The sequence below is a fragment of the Dermacentor variabilis genome, chromosome 2 (genome assembly GCF_050947875.1).
Source record: "Dermacentor variabilis isolate Ectoservices chromosome 2, ASM5094787v1, whole genome shotgun sequence".
Taxonomy (NCBI): Eukaryota; Metazoa; Arthropoda; class Arachnida; order Ixodida; family Ixodidae; genus Dermacentor; species Dermacentor variabilis.
The window spans coordinates 248,477,376-248,499,869 of record NC_134569.1 but is presented as its reverse complement, the minus strand read 5'-3'; the positions used below and the strand labels follow the sequence as shown (position 1 = coordinate 248,499,869).

Below are 22,494 nucleotides of genomic sequence, written 5' to 3'. Positions count from 1 at the left end.
CTGTCGTCAGCTTCGCACACACTACTTATCATGACCTTGTCGTTCATCTTCTCATGCACGTCTTCATCCGTACAAATAAATTCATCAAGGCTGATGCCATCTGGAACTTCGTTTTCCATGGCATAAGGTTTGCCACGTGCACTGGTCAGCATCGGCAGCACTGTTATCAAGTTTGCCTTCGGGCAAACATTCCTCCGGTGCCGCTGGATCAGCGCATGATGCCCGCTTTATGGCAATGAAGCAAGCATGCTCAAAAAAATTTGTAACCATGGCCAGACATGTCGCAAGCCATGCGGCACCCACCATCTCTATTGCCATGAACATGTCCACATCAGTGGGGCATTTGACCAGGAGGTTAAGCAGCAGACCCTGAATCAGTCTTTCTCTGTAGGTGCACTTAATGCTGCAAATGACGCCTTGGTTGAGCGGCTGCAGCACGCAAGTGCAGTTTGGTGTGGAAAAAGAACAAGCGCACGTTTCGGAGCTACTCCTCATCAACCATTTTCAAGGGCACCGAGAATGGAGGCCTTGTTTTTCAAAATTGTAGACAATGGGCTGCACGCAATTCCAAATTTGTCGGCAACCTCCGTCTTCTTCCTGCTCTTTTCAACCTGAGCAAAACTGTAGCGTTACCTTGTAGAGTGAAAACTTTCCACTTTTTAGCTGGAGGCAACATCTACGCAGGCTGGCCAAGCAGACGGTCCGATCGCCACGCAGAGCTGATGCGCCCTAAGGTCAATTCACAGTTGCGAAGGCGAGGCTGAAAGGCGGTTCCAAACCAATGAGCAGTGGCATCAATTATAGCTATGCGATTGATGCACGACTACATTTCACTGGGCAAAACACCAGCCGATAAAATTTATGCATTCATTATGTCGCTAATGGAAACATTTGAAAAAGTACAGACAATTTCATTAGAATAGGAAAATGTGAACTCGTAGGCTGGCTTTTTGCTCTCATCCATGAATAACTACAAGTACGACACTTGTGGTGATGTTTGTTCAGTTTTCTCATGGTGATGCGTGCAGAGATGTGGCGGGATATTATTAGTGTACTTAACACCGTAATGCCGTGGAAACTCTCTTATGCGTAGCCATAAGAAGTTATGGCAATATGTATGGTATTACCTTACAGGTGTGATCATTAATTTCCTTTTCACTAAATAATATGCGTTAGTTTAATGTTTTCAGTACCAGAGAAAAACTACAGGTGGTACTGTGCTGTGTTCGTGAGGATGAAAGTAAGGTTTTTGTGAATTATTTCAATATAATGTTGATTTTATCTTGACATCAAAATACCTAATGTGTGTTGGTAACAAGGACACATGCATGTGGTACTTAGTTCAAAATCAGGGTGAACATACTGCACTGAATTCATGCTCTGAAACTTCTAAGGCTCACGGGTGTAAGCGTGCCTCTATATATACACATGGGTCAGTCAATATTTCACACTGGATTGTGACAATGTTCTGGTGAATATTCTCACTTAGTTATGCTTAATTTGTACTGTTGTGCATCCTAGTGCATGTAGTAAATGACATGTGAACTTTAGCACAACAAGCCTCATATGGCAAACCATAGGGCAAATGTTGATTTTTTCCGACAGAGATCTTGGCCCTGCAAAATGTAGATGGTGCTGCCGTGCCTTCACAAGCCGCCATTGCAAGACCTATGGGCCTCTACGAGAGTTTTGCTACCATGCCTTGTCCTAACTCCAATTGCACTCACTGATCACACTGTGCACACACTATCATGTGTACGCTACACAAAGCGCAAAGCCTTACAAAGCATCATCAGCATCTTCATATGAGGATGTAGACTTGTCCCTTCTGTGATTATGCATTAGCATGCCATACAGGCAGTTCCACACCGTCTTAGCCCGTGCTGTACGATGGCACACTGGATATAAATGTGCCCTCTGCAAGGTCGCTTCTCCTTTATTTTGTCTTCTTTTGCTTTTTAAAAATATATATTCCATTCCTGGTGAGGACGCTGCACAGTACTCACCCGCTGCAAAGGATAAATCACAATTATCATCATCATCATCATCGCTGTCGCCTGCTGCCAGGTTGCAACTGCTTCATTGCTGGTTTTTATTTGTATATCTTTTATGAAAACGGCGGCAGCCACGCAAGCCTGCTGTGGTGGTAGTTTTGAAATCTAAGGGTGCAACCAATGCATATGAGCAGGTTTTGGACACTTATCATTACACAAGCGGATAACTTGCAGACTGCTGTAGTGGACAGTACTCGTAGAGCCACGCGGTGGAAGAAGAGACTGGACTAGCGCCATGAGGCATATAGGCTCGACGATGGTAGCTGCGACGTCGACGCACTCATCTGTTTAATAAATGGCAATTCCTTGTGGGCCTTCTATTCCTACACTGCCATTTTAGAAAATTTCATTAATGTGCAATTGCTGTTCAAATAAAGTGGCATTGTCATGAGACACGAAATGTATCGACTTCTATGGGCATTCGCAGAGCATGTGAAAATATTTCGTTGTGGTGAGAATTTCGTTGCCTCGGGATTTCATTATCGTAGCTTTTGACTGTAAGTGGACACGTACGTGAGTCAGTGCTGGTTAGTGGGAGTGGAGGCAATTATGAACGTGAATGGGTGCCACTAGGTGCCAATACAGTAGAAGCCATTATGAATATGAGTGCCGTGAGGAGGAACATAAGTAAGTGTGAGCGAGTACACTGTCTGCAAAAATATTGGTGAGTTTATTCTGCCAGCCTATCCTTACTGGACAAAAAAATGGGTGCACTGCTGGTACTGCGTAAATGCGCAGCAAATAGGGTAAGAACAAAAGACAATTCGTGTGTCATCAGGGTTCTTCTTACATTACGTATTCAGTATTTTCTTTATTTGTAGTGTATGAATGCACTATTTTTCGTTGAGAAGTGCTGCATGTAAATCTTGAATGAATGTGTGTGGTTTAGTGGCGCAAGGGCCAGATATGGCCAAAGAGCGCCAAGACAGTGTTAGTGATTTCGCGGTGATGATAATGAGTTCTGTGAAGATGTGACTTGGCTGTAAAGGGGCCTAAAAATAGTGGCTGTAAAGTGCGTAAAACCTACGTGCTATAAAATTATGGCGATGACTAATGACAAATACTATGAATAAAGGGAAAATGAGACATCCACCCGTTCGTAGCAATTGCTACAAAGAAAACCCATACGGGTTCCTCGAACGAAAAGCCTCATAGTTGAAGAAAAATTCGTCGTGGTCCGGGACTCGAACCCGGGACCACCGCCTTTCCGGGGCAGCCGCTCTACCATCTGAGCTAACCAGGCGGCTAGCAGATGGCAGAACGAAGTCGAATTTGTCGACAACACGAAGCAAATGCAAGAGTTTGACATAGTAGTTCTGCGGAAACCCGCAAGGTGGAGAGAAGTAATGAATAAAGGGAAAATGAGACATCCACCCGTTCGTAGCAATTGCTACAAAGGAAAACCATACGGGTTCCTCGAACGAAAAGCCTCACAGTTGAAGAAAAATTCGTCCTGGTCCGGGACTCGAACCCGGGACCACCGCCTTTCCGGGGCAGCCGCTCTACCATCTGAGCTAACCAGGCGGCTAGCAGATGGCAGAACGAAGTCGAATTTGTCGACAACACGAAGCGGCTGCCCCGGAAAGGCGGTGGTCCCGGGTTCGAGTCCCGGACCAGGACGAATTTTTCTTCAACTATGAGGCTTTTCGTTCGAGGAACCCGTATGGGTTTCCTTTGTAGCAATTGCTACGAACGGGTGGATGTCTCATTTTCCCTTTATTCATTACTTCTCTCCACCTTGCGGGTTTCCGCAGAACTACTATGACAAATACTATGAACATTAAAATCCATCGTAGAATAATGATGCATTATTTAACATATGCGAGAAGTTAAATTGCTTACAGCACTACTGCCTCGCCAGAGCCCTTGAACCACAAGGGCCTAGAGGCATGTACTATTCAAAATAATTATCACAGCGGCATCCTCTGAAGAGAGGAGGCGCTATGAACATGTGGGGCTAATAACGTGCAACACAACATCTTTAAAAAAACCTAGGACTGCGTTGGTGTCAAAGAGTGGTTCTGGACCAAGTAACATAACAGGATGAAGGGGGATGTGCTGCTGGTATGCTAAGAGAAAATGTTTCTTTCTTTCAGCTTCGGCTGCCCGACACTCCAGGAGGACGTGGAGGACGGTCAGCCTCTCCCCGCATCTACCACAGGTTGGAGGCTCGTTTCCCGTGAGTAAAAAGTTATGTGTGCCAAATATGTGTCCTATTTTTAGATGACAGAATAGGACATCTGTCCGGCGGGATTTTGTTACAGGAGGCCAGAAACCTAATTGTGGCTTTATCACGTGCAGTTTGTTATTTACTTCTGCGTCCCACATACGTTGCCAGTGGTTTCGCAGTTTCCTTCTTAAGAAAGGCTTCAGGTCTGTGACAGGGACCAAAGCAGTAGGATTAACTGCATGCATTGAAATTGATGTGGCCATCTGGTCCGCTAGAACATTACCCTCGATGCCCCTATGTCCAGGCACCCAGCATATAATCACATGTTGGTTAGATATATATGCTTTGAACAGGTCAGAGTAGAGTTCATTAATTACCGGATTGTTGTGGTTACAGAATGACATCAAGGCCTTCACAACACTAAGGGAGTCTGTATATATAACTGATTTCTGGAGTTTTGATTTATTAATATACTTTACGGCCGACAACAGTGCGTAGGCCTCGGCCGTAAAGATACTGGTTTCCGGATGTAGTACATCGGATTCCGAGAAGGATGGACCGACGGCTGCATAGGACACCCTGTCGTGTGACTTCGATGCATCTGTGTAGAACTCTGTGCAGGAGTATTTGTACTGGAGTTCCCGGAAGTGCATTTGGATTTCAATCTCTGGAGCATGCTTTGTGACTTGCACAAAAGATATATCGCATTGTATGAGCTGCCACTACCAAGGAGGTAGCAGCTTGGCTGGATGCATTAGGCGGAGCTCGAGGAGTGGGGCATGCATTTGATCACTAAGCTCCCTCACACGCAGCGAGAAAGGCTGTCTTACGGAGGGACGATTATGAAAGAGTGTAGCATATGTCGTATCGTTAATGGTATTAAAACACGGATATTGAGGATTAGAGTGGACTTTCAGAAAATATGTTTGGTTGATGTATGTTCTCTGCAGATGAAGTGGCCACTCATTTGATTCTGCATATAAACTTTCAATGGGGCTTGTTCTGAAAGCTCCAGTGGCCAGTCGGATTCCTAGATGGTGGACCAGATCTAGCATCTTTAGCGCGCTCGGGGCTGCAGAATGATAGATCACAGCACCGTAGTCCAACCGTGATCGAATGAGGCTCTTGTAAAGATTCACTAAACATTTCCTGTCGCTGTCCCATGTTGTGTGGGATAACACTTCAAGTAAGTTCGTTGTTTTTAAGCATTTGACCTTGAGGTACTTTATGTGTGCAATAAAAGTTAATTTAGAATCAAGTATGATGCCTAAGAACTTGTGTTCTTTGTTCACAGGAATTTGCTGACCATACATTTCGATACTGGGTTCTGCAATGAGGCCTCTCTTTCTTGTGAAAAGCACACAAGAACTTTTGTTGGGGTTCACTTTAAATCCGTTTTCGTCTGCCCACTTGGAAACCTTATTCAAGCCCTGCTGTACCTGTCTCTCACATACTGTGAGGTTGCAGGATTTGAAGCCTATTTGTATATCGTCTACGTATTTGGAATAAAAAATGGCCGGTGGCAGTGAAGCACGTAGCGTGTTCATCTTAACGATAAAGAGAGCGCAGCTGAGCACACTTCCCTGGGGTACACCAGTTCCCTGTGTAAAAGGACGTGACAGTGCATTACCGACTTTGACTCGGAAGGTACGATTTGACAAATTGCTTTCAATTGTGTTCAGCATATTTCCACTAATGCCAATTTCCGACAGGTCTCGCAAGATCCCGTAACGCCATGCCGTGTCACATGCCTTCTCCATATCGAGGAATGTCGATAGGAAAAACTGTTTATGTATAAATGCATCACGGATATTTCCTTCAATGCGCACAAGATGATCGGTTGTCGACCGCCCTTCTCGGAATCCACACTGATAAGGATCGAGCATATTGTTGAGCTCAAGGAAATGTATAAGTCTGCGATTTATCATTTTTTCAAAAAGCTTACACAGACAATTAGTTAGAGCTATCGGACGGTAACTTGCCGCCAAGGAAGGGTCTTTTCCGTGCTTCAGAACAGGAACTACAATCGCTTCTTTCCATGTGGATGGGAGGTATCCGGAAGCCCAAATAGTGTTGAATAGTGTAAGTAGTGTAACTTGTGTGTTATGTAGGTTTCTGATCATGTCATACATGACTCTGTCAGGTCCCGGTGCAGTGCTTTTGCATGTGTTCAAGGCAGCTCTGAACTCGGCAATACTGAAAGGCCGGTTATACGGTTCATTCTGCCTGGATTTTCGTATGATTGGCTTACGTTCTATTATTTCTTTATGTTTAAGAAAGGACTGGGAATAATTGATTGAGCTCAACACACGTTCAAAGTGCTCCCCAAGTGAATCTGCCTGGTCTTGCAGGGTTTCGCCTTGTGTGTTTACCAAAGGGAGGGAGTATGTTTGTCGCCCTCTTATACTACTAACCCTGTTCCAGACTTTGGCCTCATCTGTATACGAGTTGATACCCGATAAAAACGTTTGCCAACTCTCTCTTCTGGCCTGTCGGCGGGTTCGCCTGCCTTGGGATTTTACTTTTTTTAAAGTTTATAAGATTCTCCGCAGTGGGGGAGGCGCGTAGCAACCCCCACGCTTTGTTTTGTTTCTTACGAGCGATCCTACAATCGTCGTTCCACCACGGGACACGCCGTTTACAGGCCAAGCCAGTTACTTGTGATATGCATATAGATGCGGCATCTATTATCAAGGCTGTAAAATACTCCACAGCAGCATCAATTTCTAACGAGGAGATGTCGTGCCATGAGATACCAGTAAGAGTTCGAAATTTATCCCAATCAGCTGCCTCAATCTTCCACCGAGGTGCCTGTGGTGTATATTCGTTTTCTTTAGGTGTTCGTAGTAGTATGGGGAAGTGATCGCTTCCGTAAGGGTTCTTTGTAACTTCCCATTCGAGTTCAGGCAGAATAGAAGGAGAAACTATGCTGAGATCGATTCAAGAAAAGGTTCTGTTTGCTAGAGAGTAGTATGTGGGTTCCTTCTTATTCAGAAGGCACGCACCACAAGAAAAAAGGAACTGTTCAACAAGACGACCTCGCGCATCTATACGAGAGTAGCCCCACAGGGAGCTGTGTGCATTGAAATCGCCAAGAACAATATAAGGTTCTGGTAATTCATCTATAAATGACTGAAATTCATGTTTGTTTAATTTATAGTGTGGGGGTATGTAAATTGAGCAAATCGTGACGAGTTTATTTAGGAGAACAACTGGAACCGCCACTGCTTCAAAGGGCGTTTGTAGCTGTAAACGCTGACATGAAATGCTTTTATGAATAAAAATGGCAACACCGCCTGATGATACGACAGCATCATCACGATCTTTGCGAAACTTGACATACGGTCGGAGAAAGTTTGTGTGTTGTGGTTTTAAGTGTGTTTCCTGTAGACACAGCACTTTTGGATTGTTTTTTGATAAGTTCTTGCACGTCATCAAGGTTCCCAAGAAGACCTCTGACGTTCCATTGAATTATTGGTGTATCCATGTTGGAAGTAAATAGGTGCTGTGTATACGGAAACAGTAGTAATAATTACAGAGATATCAGAGATTAGGTTCCAGAGCTTTTTCGAGGCCCTGTAACCAGGGTTTTGCTCTTTTTGAAGTGTTCGAGGGAACCTCGCCGCTCCTTAGGCATTTGGTGCGCCTTGAGGATAGGTGTAGTGTCCATTGCCTCTTGTGAGGCGCCGGACATGTGCTCTTGCGAGCGAGAAGTTTCCCGAGAGAGTCCCACCTTGGAGGGCAAGACCCCTGCTCCCACCAGCCCGGAGGTCGATGGGGCTCCCTGAGGGATTTGGCTGCGCCGGCTGTTGCCAGCGCTGGAAGAGGCCGGGGGGTTGGGGCAGTCTCGGCTGCGCCCACCTTCAGGGTTGATACTCCCTTCTGCTCGGTTGGTGGAGCAGCACTAGCTGCGACCACCGTGGGGGCAGATGGCGTAACTGCCGACGCACTGCTTGTGGGTCGGACAGCCACCGGAGGCCATTGTGACGCTGCCCCCTGATGCGCCACTTCGGCAAAGCTTTTCTTTGGCAGGCATGCTACCCGCCTTCGTGCCTCTTTGAACGATATATTCTCTTTTACTTTTATCGTTACAATTTCTTTTTCCTTCTTCCAGGAGGGGCACGACCGCGAGTACGCAGCGTGATCCCCGTCACAGTTTACACAGTGTTACACAGTGGAGAGAGTTCTTACAAGCTTCAGTGGCGTGTTCAAGGGCACTACATTTCGCACATGTTTGGCGGCCCCGGCAGCTCTGCGAACTGTGGCCGAAACGCTGGCATTTGAAACATCTTAGAGGATTCGGCACATATGGTCTGACACGGAGCTTGATGTACCCCGCCTCTACAGACTCGGGCAGAATACTTGAACCAAATGTGAGTATTAGGTGCTTCGTTTGAATTTCTTTTCCATCCCTTCTCATCTTAATTCTTCTCACATTGACAACATTCTGATCACTGAAGCCCTCCAGGAGCTCAGCCTCTGTCAGCTGGAGCAAATCGTCATCCGAGACAACGCCGCGGGTGGTGTTGAGAGTGCGGTGTGGAGTTACTGTCAGTGGAACGTCTCCAAATGATACTAGACTGGGCAACTATTTGTACTGTTGCTGATCATGGAGCTCTAACAGGAGATCACCACTTGCCAGCCTTGATACCTTGTAGCCTGGGCCAAGGACATCAGTTAAGGACTTGGAAACTAGAAAAGGGGAAATGTTTCGTACTTGTTTATCGGATTTTTCTGAGTGGATCACATGGTAACGTGGGAAGTTTGGTCTTTGACGTCCAAGGAACTGGAAAACTTCATCGGTGCGCCCTCTTTTGTGAGGGCGATCAGGAAGCGGAGGGAAGGAGCTAGCCATAAAGGAATTGAATTTTCGGCAATAACGCCAGCCACCCACCATGGAGCCCTACAAGGGGACGCTACAGGGACTGTATGTACAGGTCCTGTAAACGCCAGCTGTACGTCATCACTATAACCAAATATGAAATAACCTAGGTTGGCTATTCACACAAGGTTAACCCTTGCTGCCTGGAAAATTGGAAGTAAAAAGAAGCCAGGAGAAGACAGGAAAGATGAAAAGTCAGAGAAAGACGAAGGCTGGAGGGAGAGAGAGAGACAGGAAAAGGCAACTACCGATTTCCCCCGGGTGGGTCAGTCCGGGGGTGCTGTCTACGTGAAGCAGAGGCCAAAGAGGTGTGTTGCCTCCGCCGGGGGCCTTAGAGGTCCGAACACCCGGCATCGGCTCAACCTCCAGGATCCCCCTTTCCCCGGACATGGCTAAGCCGCACACGGCTACACGCGGGAGAGTCCAACCCTCGTGTGCTCGGGTACATGGTGTCGCAACACACCAAACGCCTGCTGACGCAGACGCCCCTGCGGGGTGCATGTAAATCTTGTATATACCCGCCCATTGCTCTTCATGTGTATGTGTACCTGGGGGCTCCCTTCAAGCTGCCTTTAGCAGCTTTTTGCCCAGTGTCCCCTCTTCCCTGTACTGCGCGAAAGAGGAATAAACTTCCTATTCTATTCTATCTACAACAGCATAGCATGTGAAATTTGCCAAGTGCACTCCTGAGCCATTTTTATCCTTCTGCCAATTGACCTCTATGTGACCATTTTGCCAAGGTAAACATACTCGTTCACTGCTTGCAGAGATAGTGACTATCGATCGTGCCTTTCCCAGGCTTATGAGTGCTAATTTTCGTTAATTTCAGCTCTTAACTAAAGCTTTGCCACAACAAGTCCTCTATCCTCTCCAGAACTACTTAAGATGCCAAGGTCACACAGGGTGTTGAGGTGTTCCCTCTTAGCACTCGCCTCGTAAACTTTCCCAATGCATTGTAGGTGTCCGGTGAACAAGTAAATAAATGATAAAAACTTTAAAAAGTCTCTCCATTTGACACCACTCGAGTGCATTTTCGACACCAAATGTGAAGGAATATGGCCTCTCTAAAATCTTTGCAAATGTTTATAACGATGTTTTCAGTCATGTTAACATTTACCGGTGACCAGTCGTTTCATTGCCGACTTGAAACGAAAGAGACCGTCATGGGAGCAAAAAAGTGTCAGTGCACACAATGTCTGAGCTCCTCACTTTCTTGAATGACAAAAGGGTCTGAGCAAGTGGCAGGTTGACATGGCAAATGGCATCTCATGTACAGCTATATGGTTAAGAATTGAATGCCCTTTCTAATTAAAATAAGAGAAGGAGGCCATAGTCCCTCATGATTATTGGCCTCTGTCATCCAGTGCTGACACAACATGAGAGATACCTCGTTCAGCAGGGCCTGCTGTGCCAGTGGCCGGCCATTGTCCACCTGCGGTCCTGCACTGGGAGGAGAAGAGGAGGAACAAATGCAGAACACACAAGCATTACCATCAAGGCAAGAATTCCCAATTATTTTCACATAGTTGGCGACTTCAGGGTTGTGTGGAAAGTCACAGCACTGCTGATCGCAGACATTTGTCAACTTGTAGTTATAGAACAAGGTACTTTTCTGGAGATCAATCTTAACTTATTTCAATGCAACGGACATTAAGAGCTCTTATGTTCAAGGGAGTATTAATAATATTTGGGGTTTTACATGCCAAAACCACTTTCTGATTATGAGGCACGCCGTAGTGGAGGACTCCGGAAATTTTGACCACCTGGGGTTCTTTAACGTGCACCTAAATCTAAGCACACGGATGTTTTCGCATTTCGCCCCCATCGAAATACGTGTTCAAAGGAGTATTGAGATTACATTTCTGAATGTTTACTTTTTTTCTTCAAATGGAAGTCACCGACCTGAAGACACTAAAAAAAATCTCGTCTGGTGTGCTGCTACAACAAGCCATGCTACAAGTACAGTTAAACCTCTATATAACAAAGTCGGTTAAATTGGCACGTCGTTATACAGAAATTTTGTTATATTGGACATTGACTTGTCATGCAAATAAGTACCGTCAGCGACAAAATTTTTTTTCCTAAGGAAGAAGACATAATCTTCAAAATTTTGGGCCAATTGTAGAAAAACTACATTCAATCTGAAAAAAAAATTCATTTCGCTGAATTTGAGAGTTGGCGACCTAAGACATGGTTTCATGCTCTGCCAATATCTTCACAACAACAGTAAAAAGTGAAGCCTACCAAGTTTTCATGTCCACTCTGCCACTACAGCTGACAGTGTTGCCCACAGTGGGACGATGCTATTGTGAAGAGCACAAGCAGAGGGTAGCGAATGTTTCATCAGCCTCTTGCTTCAACGCATCACCAAAACATGCGATTACATGACCATCAGCACTAAGCAAGCCGGATGGCAGTGTTCATGAAGCTGCGGCTACCTTGGCTCACCCATGCTTTGCACTTCCAGGATAGGGTGTGCGGGTCGTATATGCGCTAAGCCCTGCCTTGCACAGGCACGGCCGAGCTACAGGAGGAGATGCGTACTCACCTGCCCGACCCTTTGCTCGTGTGAGGATACGGCGGTCATCAAGCCAACATCCTTTTTAGCTCACCCTCTCATGCTTTCCCTCGCACCAACAGCATATGGCACATAAGGTGCAATAGGATCTTGTTGCACTAGGACTTTATAAGGAACATGACCGCAAGAAGGTTTTTATCTCCATTTTCATAAATAGGGATCGGCAGCCACTCTCTATTATGTGGCATCCAATTTGAGAGGTCCATTCACAAGCAGCCACATGTAATTCAACTATTTGGTAATCTGCATCCTTGCCACTTTTATTTATTGCCACAGTATTCTTTTGTGGTGGCAGTGAAATTTCGTTATATTGCAACCACCTATAAAACACTGCCATATTAAGGTTTAAAGCACATGGTATTTTATGGACAAAAAATTATAGAAAGCTAAATACTTTGTTATATCGAGATTTTGTTATATTGAGGTTCGTTATACTGAGATTTAATTGTAGCAGCACACGAGATGACCGAGCGAGCTGCAGTGAGTGCCAAAATGTCACACTGTCCTGCTGCTACATGACCACCTTCCATGTCATCATGTCAGGACACTTACACCTACTGGCAAACAAAACTGAAACTGGTCATAAAAAGTCGTTACGGTAATAGTTACGGTGCTCTAAGAAGCAGTAGTATTTCTTCTAAGGTATCAGAGTCAGGGGCCCTTATGTAAAACAAAATATGGAAAGTAACAAACATCATGTCTGTACTTCAAAAGTTCTATCTACATAGGCCTCAACATTGTCCATGGCCATTTAGATGCAGCTCTGCGGATTTCTGCCGAGACTACGACAGAACATTTCATCTCAAATTCAAAAGTCCAGCTATTTCACAGTGCAGCGGTTCTTCCTCATTCTTGACATGACAAGTTGACATGAGCTTGAGTAATTATCAGCTCAAGCTTGTTTCACCTGTATACATTAGGTTCTTTTAAGTTGCAAAAAATCGCAATGCAAAATATGTTTTCATTATAGTTTTCAGTAGACAAAGATAGGTGGGCAGTCAGCCACACAGTGTTGGAGTGGGTTTCCTTGCTTTGCTGCTTGACAGTCCAAAGATAGAATGTCATCGTCCCCTTTATCGTGTAGAACGTCATCAGTCTAGCAGTGGAGATTTGAACAGTTGTACAACGATCAAAGAAATGTTTCCAAAAGAAAACAAAACATGATTTTCACTGTAGTGAGCAGGCAGTTGGGACTGCTCTGTGCCGTGAACCCATTCTTGCTCATATATAAGACAAAACCGTGTTGCTTCCCAATGCTTGTTTAACCAGTCCAACTTACACAACCATGTTTCGCAGAATGAGAATTGGCCTCCTGCACATTGCCATTATATTATGAAAACAGTGCATGTGTCACTCCCTCAACACTTTGAGGGTCACCATGTATGGCTACAACTGCATGTTTAAAAGAATGTACCTTTATGGAATGAACACTGCTCACACGGTGGTGCTGCTACCTCCTGTGAGTTCTAAAAAAAGAATGCTAGAATCGATTTTGCACACATGCCGTCTCTGGTCACAGTATGAGCACCTAGACAATAAACATACTGGCAGCAATTCAGAGCCGTTTCTGACATTACTGTGGCGATTTCAGGCCTTGTTTCGTCCGCTATGTGTGTCTCATATATGAGACTGTTAACGGGGCCTAGTACGCATTCCTTAATTATACGCGCATGCAAGCGCCAAGCACCTAGAAGCGGAAAAAAGCCATCTGTGTTTTGAGAAAGCCAGCGAAATGGTGCGTGGCAAGATGAAAAAAACTGAGAAAGTTCAGGGAACGTTTAAAGCCAACAAAAGAGCAGGGGCCTATCTAAAACTGTGAAGGCCTGTCAGTAAACTTATTAGGCATCTCAGTGCTCGTAATGTCACCTGAGGTAGTGCATGCGCATGTGTAAACTAACGAATGTGAAATATCAGCAGTAACTTTCCTCACTTGATATGCTTCACCACTTAACACGGCTGTATTGTGGCGAAGATAACGTTAAAGGCAACAGTGTTAAGTGAATTCACGGTGCGCGTCAGCGTTTTTCTTTTCTTTTATTCAACTAGTCAGATAATTCAACCAGCTTCATCGTTCCTGTCAGGATCGAAGTAATGGAAATCAACTGCATCACATGCTCACTTCTGCACTCGCCCGTTTTAGACGCGACATTGTCACGTACACCATTATGGGTTATGAGTTGCACAAACCCCGATTGCTATCTTGTTTCTAAACTTTCAAAGCGTTTCCATGAAATGCTAGCCTGCACTGTTGTCTCATAGTCATGCAATAAATTTACAGTCAGGCACTTGCAAGCAGACGATACCACCTTGCATGCACTTTTCACGAGATGCACGATAAGTGATTACCGTTCTTACTCGCATAATAAATGCACTAACATGAAGTAAGCACCCCCCACTTTTCTAATCAAAATGTATTTTTTCTTTTCCTCATATAGTGAGCACATCCCAAACGCTTTTTTAGCGCTGAACAAGCAGTACGGTGTGGCATCCTATTTGATGTTGTGGGCTTCTCTCACCCGTACTCTTGGGACAAAGGAACGACAACACAGTAGTGCAAACAATCACAAGGGCATTTATTGCACCTTTCATAGATCAATGCCTGCTAGCCGAGTTGCTATCCACAAAACATGCCGATGGGCGCGACAAATCTAGAAGTCCGACTCACCGCGACCGCATAGCGAGCGAATATGTTTGCCCCATGCTGGATCCCAACGCCTGGTCGTTCGTGTGTATGGTCACGCGAACGGCGGCGCGTTCCAAAGTGGCCACGCAAGACGGTCTCGCAGAAGCATGGATCGGCGCACGCGCGGCACGGCCCGTCCGCACTGCTTGCTGTCCCGAACCAAAGAGGAAGCGCCTTGTTTCTCCCGCACTCAAGTAACCCTGCAGCAGCACAACACTCGCGTCATCTCTCGCACTGCGCTTGTACCATTCCGACCGCCGCGGGCGCCAGGCCACGCGGCGAAGCCGCACTGCAGGAGCTATGCGGGAAAACAAGATATCAGGGGACGCGTGAGAGTCGCGCATCCCCACAATGTGCAGCACTGCACACTCTGCTGCATTTGCTGGCATGCAGCATTGACTATTTTGGACACAAGGGAAGAGTGAGCAGCGAATATTACCGTTTTCACAGAACCACTTTCGATTGCAATTGAATATGATCCGAATCAAAATTATTGACTGCAATTGTCTCTCAATCATAGCTTAAACAAAGGATCTAATTGCGAACGAAAAATTCGATCCCGATCGAGCTTTGATTCCATTGTTGGCAGCACCACTGATGGCTATGCGTAAAGCGGTGATCAAGTCACGTGATACTGTAACGGAGCAGTGTGGCATGGTGTGACTATGAACAAAGAGGACGATTTGGCGAGAAGAGCTTGCGGCTGGTTCAGGCAGCCATCTTGTGTACGCTGCATTGCTGCAGTTTGCAAATGCCCTGTAAATACACCCACACTTCATTAATTCTGCCCCGTGTCATTTTGTCGGAGGCATGGAGTAGCCCTAGGAGACCATGAAGCTCCGCAGCAGTCATTGCCTCGGTATTAGCATCATCACAGAGAAGGTGGGGCCTGCACCAGCAGCGACAACCCCAACTATTGTCCTGGCATATCTGAAAAATCCTGGATCATCCTGTGGCCCTGATAACATCGATGTGGAACATTGGATTGCAATGTATGAGTGTGTTAGTACCCACAACAGCTGGGATGCAAATGTAATGTTGGCCAACCTGATGTTCTACTTGCAAGGCATGGCGAGTGTGTGGTTATGTAAACAGAAGCTGAAGCACTTGTTTGGTCATCCATTTGGGCGGAAGAACGCCCCTAAGAACAACCTAGCGACTCAAGCGCAAACGTCCACAGAATCATATGTCGCTTACATCCAGGACGTGCTTTTTCTATGCCGTAAGGCTGACAGTGACATGTATGAATCGGACAAAGTCGGTGATGTTTTTAAGGGCATCATTAACGATGCTTTGAACTTGTTAATGTGTAAGAATTGTGCGACAGTCAGCGATTTTATCTAGGAGTGCCAATGCTTTGAACAGGCAAAGAGCTGTTGCACTGCAATGTCATTTGTACGCTTGCCGAACGCAGCTGAGCAGTATGCCTGTGGTTCTCTGTGGACCAAGCGTCTCAAGTTTTCTTCGATATTCCTTCGGTACCCACCTTAGGTGCCCAAATTAGGCATTCGATTATGGCCAACATGCTTTCCTTGCGTTTTTTTTTTTCATTTCTGTGCCCCCGCACCACAAAAGAAAGAAAGACATTGTTGCGGCACAGCAATTGTCGCAAAGTTCAATTTTGTTACTTCTTTTTCGGAAAGTAATACACTACGGGACGCTTCAGTTGTCGGATACTCTTATTATATTATCGTGATAGCAATTATATGGACACTCCAGGCTCATTCCTACTGTCGTCGTCACCCTCATGTTCCGTATAAAGTCCAAGGGCGATAACATCGTGACCGCGTGCTGCATGCTGTATGTGAGAGTGAAAGCGTAAGGGGGCAGGGGTGGCATGGGTGAGCCGACGATGGTGGCTCAGTCTCGTGTGCGCAAGGGAGAAAAGCGGGGAGGAAGCATGCCGCCTCCTGTCGCATGCGATACATCAGGGGGAGTGGAGGGAGGGGGGGGCTGTGATCTGTGACTCTGTTGTTGCACAAGATGTTTATTTGCCTTGTTTGATGCATTATATACAGGGACTTTTTCTTAGATAAGTAGATTTATTGGAGACTTATACGTATATTTCAATATCTTGTGAGGTTTTGTGTATAGGTGCAGTGAACTTTGTTTCCAGTGAGACTTTTTGCCCTTTATCAAGCTGCATCTTCGCATTTCTATATTCCAACGTACCTTCACATGTCCAATGCACGAGGGCAAGTCAAATGAAAGACAGCCAACCCACTCTGCGAAATAATGGTTTGGTTAATTATGTGCGAGGCATGTTCGTGGCACTGGCACAGAGCCATCTCTCATTTACAAAAGTGACAAGCAGGTGTGAGGATAAAGGTTCTTTAATGCCCTCATATACACTGGATTGAACTTGATTTCTTGGCATAATGGACACTTTAAAAGTTTAACAGCGTGGTATCGTGAGGTTTTTGACAGCTGAAGATGTTTCCCAAAAAGTTAGTCGCCATATACGTTGAACACTGCATTTCATTGGCCTCTGTGAAACGTTGGAGAAAATGGTTCTATGAAGGACGTGAAAGTTGCAAATACGATCCAAGACCGGGCCATCGTGCAATCACCCTAACACAATTGCAAAGGCTAATTAGACAAGAACGGAGGATAAGCATAGATGAAGTGGCAGGGTGTGTGAACATCAGCCATGGTTCAGGCCACACCATAATTCATTAACACCTTGGTTATCGGCTCTTGTGTGCGCAATGGAACCACCTCCAGAAGACGGAGAGATTTGGCGCTACCTTGACTCATCTAATCTGGTATCACAAAGAGGGTGACAACTTTTTGTCTGCAATTGTGATTGGGGACGAATGATTGCGACACTACTACGAGCCTGAGACACGAAGGCAAAGCTTACAGTGGAAACATCTGAATTCACCGCCCCCAAGAAAAACAAAGGCCGTCATTTCCGTCGAAAATAATTGTTGACTTTTTCTTTTTCGTTTGTTAGAGGCCATCAAGTTCTACAGCAAAAGGTAGATAAAATGCTGACTAAACGCGTTGTAAAGCGCTAAAGGAAAAACAACCGGCACATAAGCTGCAGAACTGATACTGGAGCCTAGGCAGCCACTGCCATCCTTATTTCCTTCATTGTTTTTGGTATCAGTGCCCCGTGGCATCATAGCAGACAGGGGCACTACAGGCCCTCCCCCGGACCAGACCACAAGCATCAAACGGATATGACGCGGACATTCCTGAAGTTGTAAAGGAAGGCAAGTCGAATTTGCTAAACCTGGAGAGACTATCAATCGTTTTTGATATTGTAAAATGTCGGATCGGCTGCGTGTGCCAACCAAGAACAATCGACGTGAAAAATTGAGGAATGGGGTCATCTTGCTCCACGACAATGCCCATCCCCATGTCGCTGATGTGGCTAACACAAAACTGGCAAAGTTCAAGTGGGAAATGCTGCAACGTCCACTATACAGCCCAAGCCCAGACCTGTTGCCTTGCGACTTTCACTTTTTGGAGCAATTGAAAAAAAAAAAAAACAGCTCAAGAGAACCAGATTCGTGTCGGACAATGATATGAAACAGACAGTTAGGCTTTTTGAAGCAGCAACGTAAGGAGTTTTATGAGACGGGAATCACACGACACTTTAGTCAGTGGGACAAACGTCTGAATGCTGACAGATGCTATACCTTTAAATAAAGTACGCTGTTAGTCATATATTCACATTGGATTACTTTCATTTGACTCGCCCTCGCTTATTTTGCAGAACTTCTGATTTTTATATGTGCTCTCTGTTGTGGTTATAATTTCGGTGCAATTGCTCACAATAGACGACCGATGACAGCTGCTCCCGCGCAATACATTCTAACAAAGGACAGTGTCATTTGAGATTTTCCCCTGGTCGTTGCATATGTACAAAAATGGAAACAATGCTCTTTATTGACAGAGAGAGAGAGAGAGATGCAAAGGAGAGAAAGGCAAGTAGGTTAACAATGTTTCATTAAATTATTTGCCCTCAACTTGCTCATTTTATGGCCTTTACATTTTTCTATAAGCGGCCTGCACTGCTTTGCTGGTTTCAAACTGGTATAGCTCTAAAGTGCGTGTGATATTTTCTTTACGTATTAAATAGACAGAAAACAAGGAAGCATTGATATAAGTTATTTCGAGCACAATTTTTGAGACAGAGGAGTATATTCTTTTATGAAAAAATACATATTCTACTTGTCTTGATGGTGCGTAGAGTTCAAGAATTCGTTTGCAGCATCTTTTGCAATGGCAATGCAGTTGTTATTACTGTATTTGATCCCTCGACAAATTCTATAAGGAGGAGGCCGAGCCGCAACATGAGCACCCCCCCCCCCCTGACCGAAATTTCTGGCTATGCCACTGCTGGTGATAACTATCCGACAGGCTGACGTTTGTAGCACGTTTCACCTGTTGAACATCAAGTTCTACAGCAAAAGGTAGATAAAATGCTGACTAAAGGCGTTGTAGAGCGCTAAAGGAAAAACGACCAGTACATAAGCTGCAGAGCTGATACTGGAGCCTAGGCAGCCACTGCCAACTTTATTTCCTTCGTTGTTTTTGGTATCAGTGCCCCCTGGCATCATAGCAGACAGGGGCACTACAGGCCGCTCCCCCCTCCCCCCCTCCCCCCCCGGCTAGACCTCAAGCATCAAACGGATATGACGTGGACATTCTTGAAGTTGTAAAGGAAGGCAACTCTCTGGGAAATCTATGCTCTGCACATGCAGATGGGTGATTGGCATCTCCATGTAGGCTGGCTTGAGGCAGTCTATAGAGACTGCCACCTCACGTCCCTGCTGTGGAATGACAACTGTCTTTGTGGAATGACGCAGAACTGAAAAGGGCACATCGTAGGTGCCTAAGAAAAACAATGTGTGGCGGTGGTTGCGAGGTTAGGGTGATGGAATTTGTGTTGCTTGACTGACTGGGCCGGAGGTCGGGGAGCTGTTTAAGATCTTGAGCTGTTGGATTGATGTTGAGGAGTTGTCTTTTCTGTGGTGATAGTGTGGCCAGGATGATGTAGAGGGGCGCCATAAACCAATTCAGCCATAGAGGACCCAAGGTCGTGGCAGAAGACAGCCTGAAGGCCAAGCATTACCAACGGCAAATGGTCAGTCCAGTGCTCACGATCATGGCATGCTGTGAGGGCCATCTTGAGCTGTTGATGAAGACACTTGACCATGCCGTTAGCGGGCAGATGGTAAGCACTAGTGCGGCAGTGCTTCACATCCAGAATGTGGGCTAGTGCAGCAAGTAATGCAGATTCAAATTGCCGTCCCCGGTCTATCGTCACAATGACTGGGCCCCCGAAACGAGAAATGCATGAAGAAATGAAGGCTCACCACTGTCACTGTGGTGACGTCGACGATGAGGACCACTTCGGGCCACTGTCATGTGAAAGGGTCCACTACAGCCGAAATTTAATGGTAGGCGTGCGAAAAGAGGAAAAGGACTATGTCAATATGGACACAGCTGAAGAGCTGGTTGGGGGGCAGGAACCGTTGGTGTGGGGCAATAGTGTGACTGGTCACCTTGGTTGTTCGACATGCAATACAGGAATGCGACCACGCATGAACATTTGCATTGACACAAGGCCGCACATAGCGCTGCGTGACGAGGTGTTGAATGGCCCATATGCCAGGATGAGCAATGTCGTGCAGAGAGTAAAAAATGGCCGGCCGGAACATTGCCGGAATGAAAGCGTGCGAAAGAGGCTAAGGTATGTTGCACCACAGAGAACACGGCACGGATGGATGGGGAACAAGCTTGAGGCGAAGGGAGCAGGGACGTTGCCATAACACTTGAAGTTCAGGGTCATTGTGCTGTGCCTCCAATAGCGCGTGCTAGTCGACAGCAGTAGAAGTGGGGCCGATCGCCGCAATACATGAGAGGGAATTGGCTGCCGCATTGTCGGCTCCCTTGACAGGCTGTACATCCGTGGTGATCTCGAAGATGTATGCAAGATGCCATATCTACACCATGCTATGTACTCCGAGGAGTTCAAGATGAACACATATGTCATAGGCTTATGAGCAGTCATCACATGGAACTCGCATCCTTCCAGTAAGTGGCGGAAGTGTTGAATGGTGGCATAGATGGCCAATAGCTCACGACCGATGACACTCTAGCGTGTGTCAGTGGAATGCACCTTTTGAGAGAAATAACCCAAGGGGCACCCTTCAGAGCCAATATATTGTTGCAACACCACTCCGATGGCCACACTGGAGGCATCTACCATTACTCGAGTCGGTGCATCAAAACGGGGTTGTACCAGTAGAGTTGCTTCAGCGGCAGCTTACTTAGCGGCCAAAAAGGCAGCGAGGTGACCATGGTATTGTTGAAGACACTCCGCGGCTTTATTATTATTATTATTATTATTATTATTATTATTATTATTATTATTATTATTATTATTATTATTGGGTCTTAGATGCCAAATCCACAATCTGATTAGGAGGCCCACCGTAGTGGGGGCTACGGATTAATTCTTATCACCTAGCGTTCTTTGACGTGCACCTAAATCTAAGTACCAGGGTTGGTTCTAAATTTCGCCCCCATCAAAATGCGGCCGCCATGGCTGGGATTTGATCCCTCGACCTTGTGGTTAGCAGCACAACAGCAAATCATAAAGCAGCCATGGCGGGCTCCATGGCTCTCCCAATAGGTCGGTGATCGGCTGCAGTAAGGCTGCACACTCTGGAATAAAACAACGTAAAAAACTGACGAGGCCCAAGAACTCGGGAAGCTGGCAAAGAGTATTAGGCACCAGAAAAGTCCCGACAGCCTAGATGTAGGATGGCAATGGAAGGATGCTGAGTGCCGGAACCCGATGGTCCATGAAATCTAGCTTGGCAATTCCAAAAACATACTTCTGTGGGTTCACAACAAGCCCATACTAAGGCAGACGTTGTAACAGTTCACACAACTGACGCTCACGGTCTTCTGGAGTGGCGCTAGTGATTAATTAGTATGTCATCAATGTACGCTAAGACTGCAGGCAAATCTCGTGTTACCTCATCCATAAAGCGCCGAATTGTTCGTCCGGCATTGCAAAATCCATAAAACATGCGTGTAAACTCTAATAAAGCTCAAGGCATCACGACAGCAGTTTTGGGATTGTCGTTAGGTTCAATTGTTATCTGGTGTACGGTACGCCTTAACCAGATCCACTTTGCTAAAGGTGCTGCACCCATCCAGATTAGATGTGAAATCTTCAAAATGGGGAAGAGGGTAGCTGTCATGGACGATAATGCACCCGTCCCCTGATGTTGTTTTCCTTGCATGGATCCCATCTCCTCCAATCCGGCTTCGCCGTGAGGCCTTATGGCAGCAGTCAATGTGGTTGCAGAAAGATGGCGCGATTGTCACGCAGCTAATACCATCTAATGGTGGGGTTACTTGGGCGCAGAAGGGAGAAGGCAGTTCCTCTTTGGTACGGAGTTGGCAAATGGCGCGGATGTTCCATGCGTGTGCCAATCCATGCTTCTACAAGACCGTCTCGGGAGGCCTACACTAAAATGGACAAACATGATTGTTCAAATGCACCACCATTTGCGTGACCGTCCTCGCAATTGACCAGGCGTCGGTGTCCAGCATGGGGCAAACATATTCGCTCGCTATTTGATCGCGGTGAGCCGAACTTCCTAGATTTGTCGCGCGCCCATCGGCAAGCTCTATGCATTGTGAGTTGGCTAGCAAGCATTAGTGTATGAAAGGTGCAATAAATACCCTTGTGATTGTTTGCGCTACTGTATTGTTGTTCCTTTGTCCTAAGAGGTACGTGGGACCACACAGGTTCGAGCATTGAGAGGCCGATAGCCTCCACACGGAAGCCCGTCATTCGGATCCTTCTTTAAAACCAAATGTAGTGGTGATGCCCAAGCACTGAATGAAGGACGAATAATGCCAATTTGCAGCATGTGCTCAAACTTCCGTTTAGCAACGGCGAGATGCTCACCAAACAAGCAGCGAGGACGGGAAGAAACTTAGGGACCATGTGTGATGATGCGGTGAGTAACTGTGTGGCCAAGAGATTTGTCCAAATTTAAAGGTTTTGAGACCTCGGAGAACTTGGCCAAAATTCACTAGTAAGGACTTGACGGCAGAAGTGTGTGAATGCCAGTGGGGCAATCTATTCTC

At 46.0% G+C, this 22,494-nt stretch overlaps 1 protein-coding gene across 2 annotated transcripts in view; it reads right to left on the bottom strand.

Moving 5' to 3' along the window:
* Nucleotides 1-22,494, bottom strand: part of LOC142573223 (proteasome adapter and scaffold protein ECM29-like) — a 297,184-nt gene that overhangs the window by 35,167 nt on the left and 239,523 nt on the right. For both annotated transcript variants that reach the window (XM_075682816.1, XM_075682817.1), the window contains exon 25: nucleotides 10,494-10,551. In XM_075682816.1, the coding sequence (XP_075538931.1) occupies nucleotides 10,494-10,551 (58 nt within the window). The remainder of the gene's footprint in view (nucleotides 1-10,493; nucleotides 10,552-22,494) is intronic.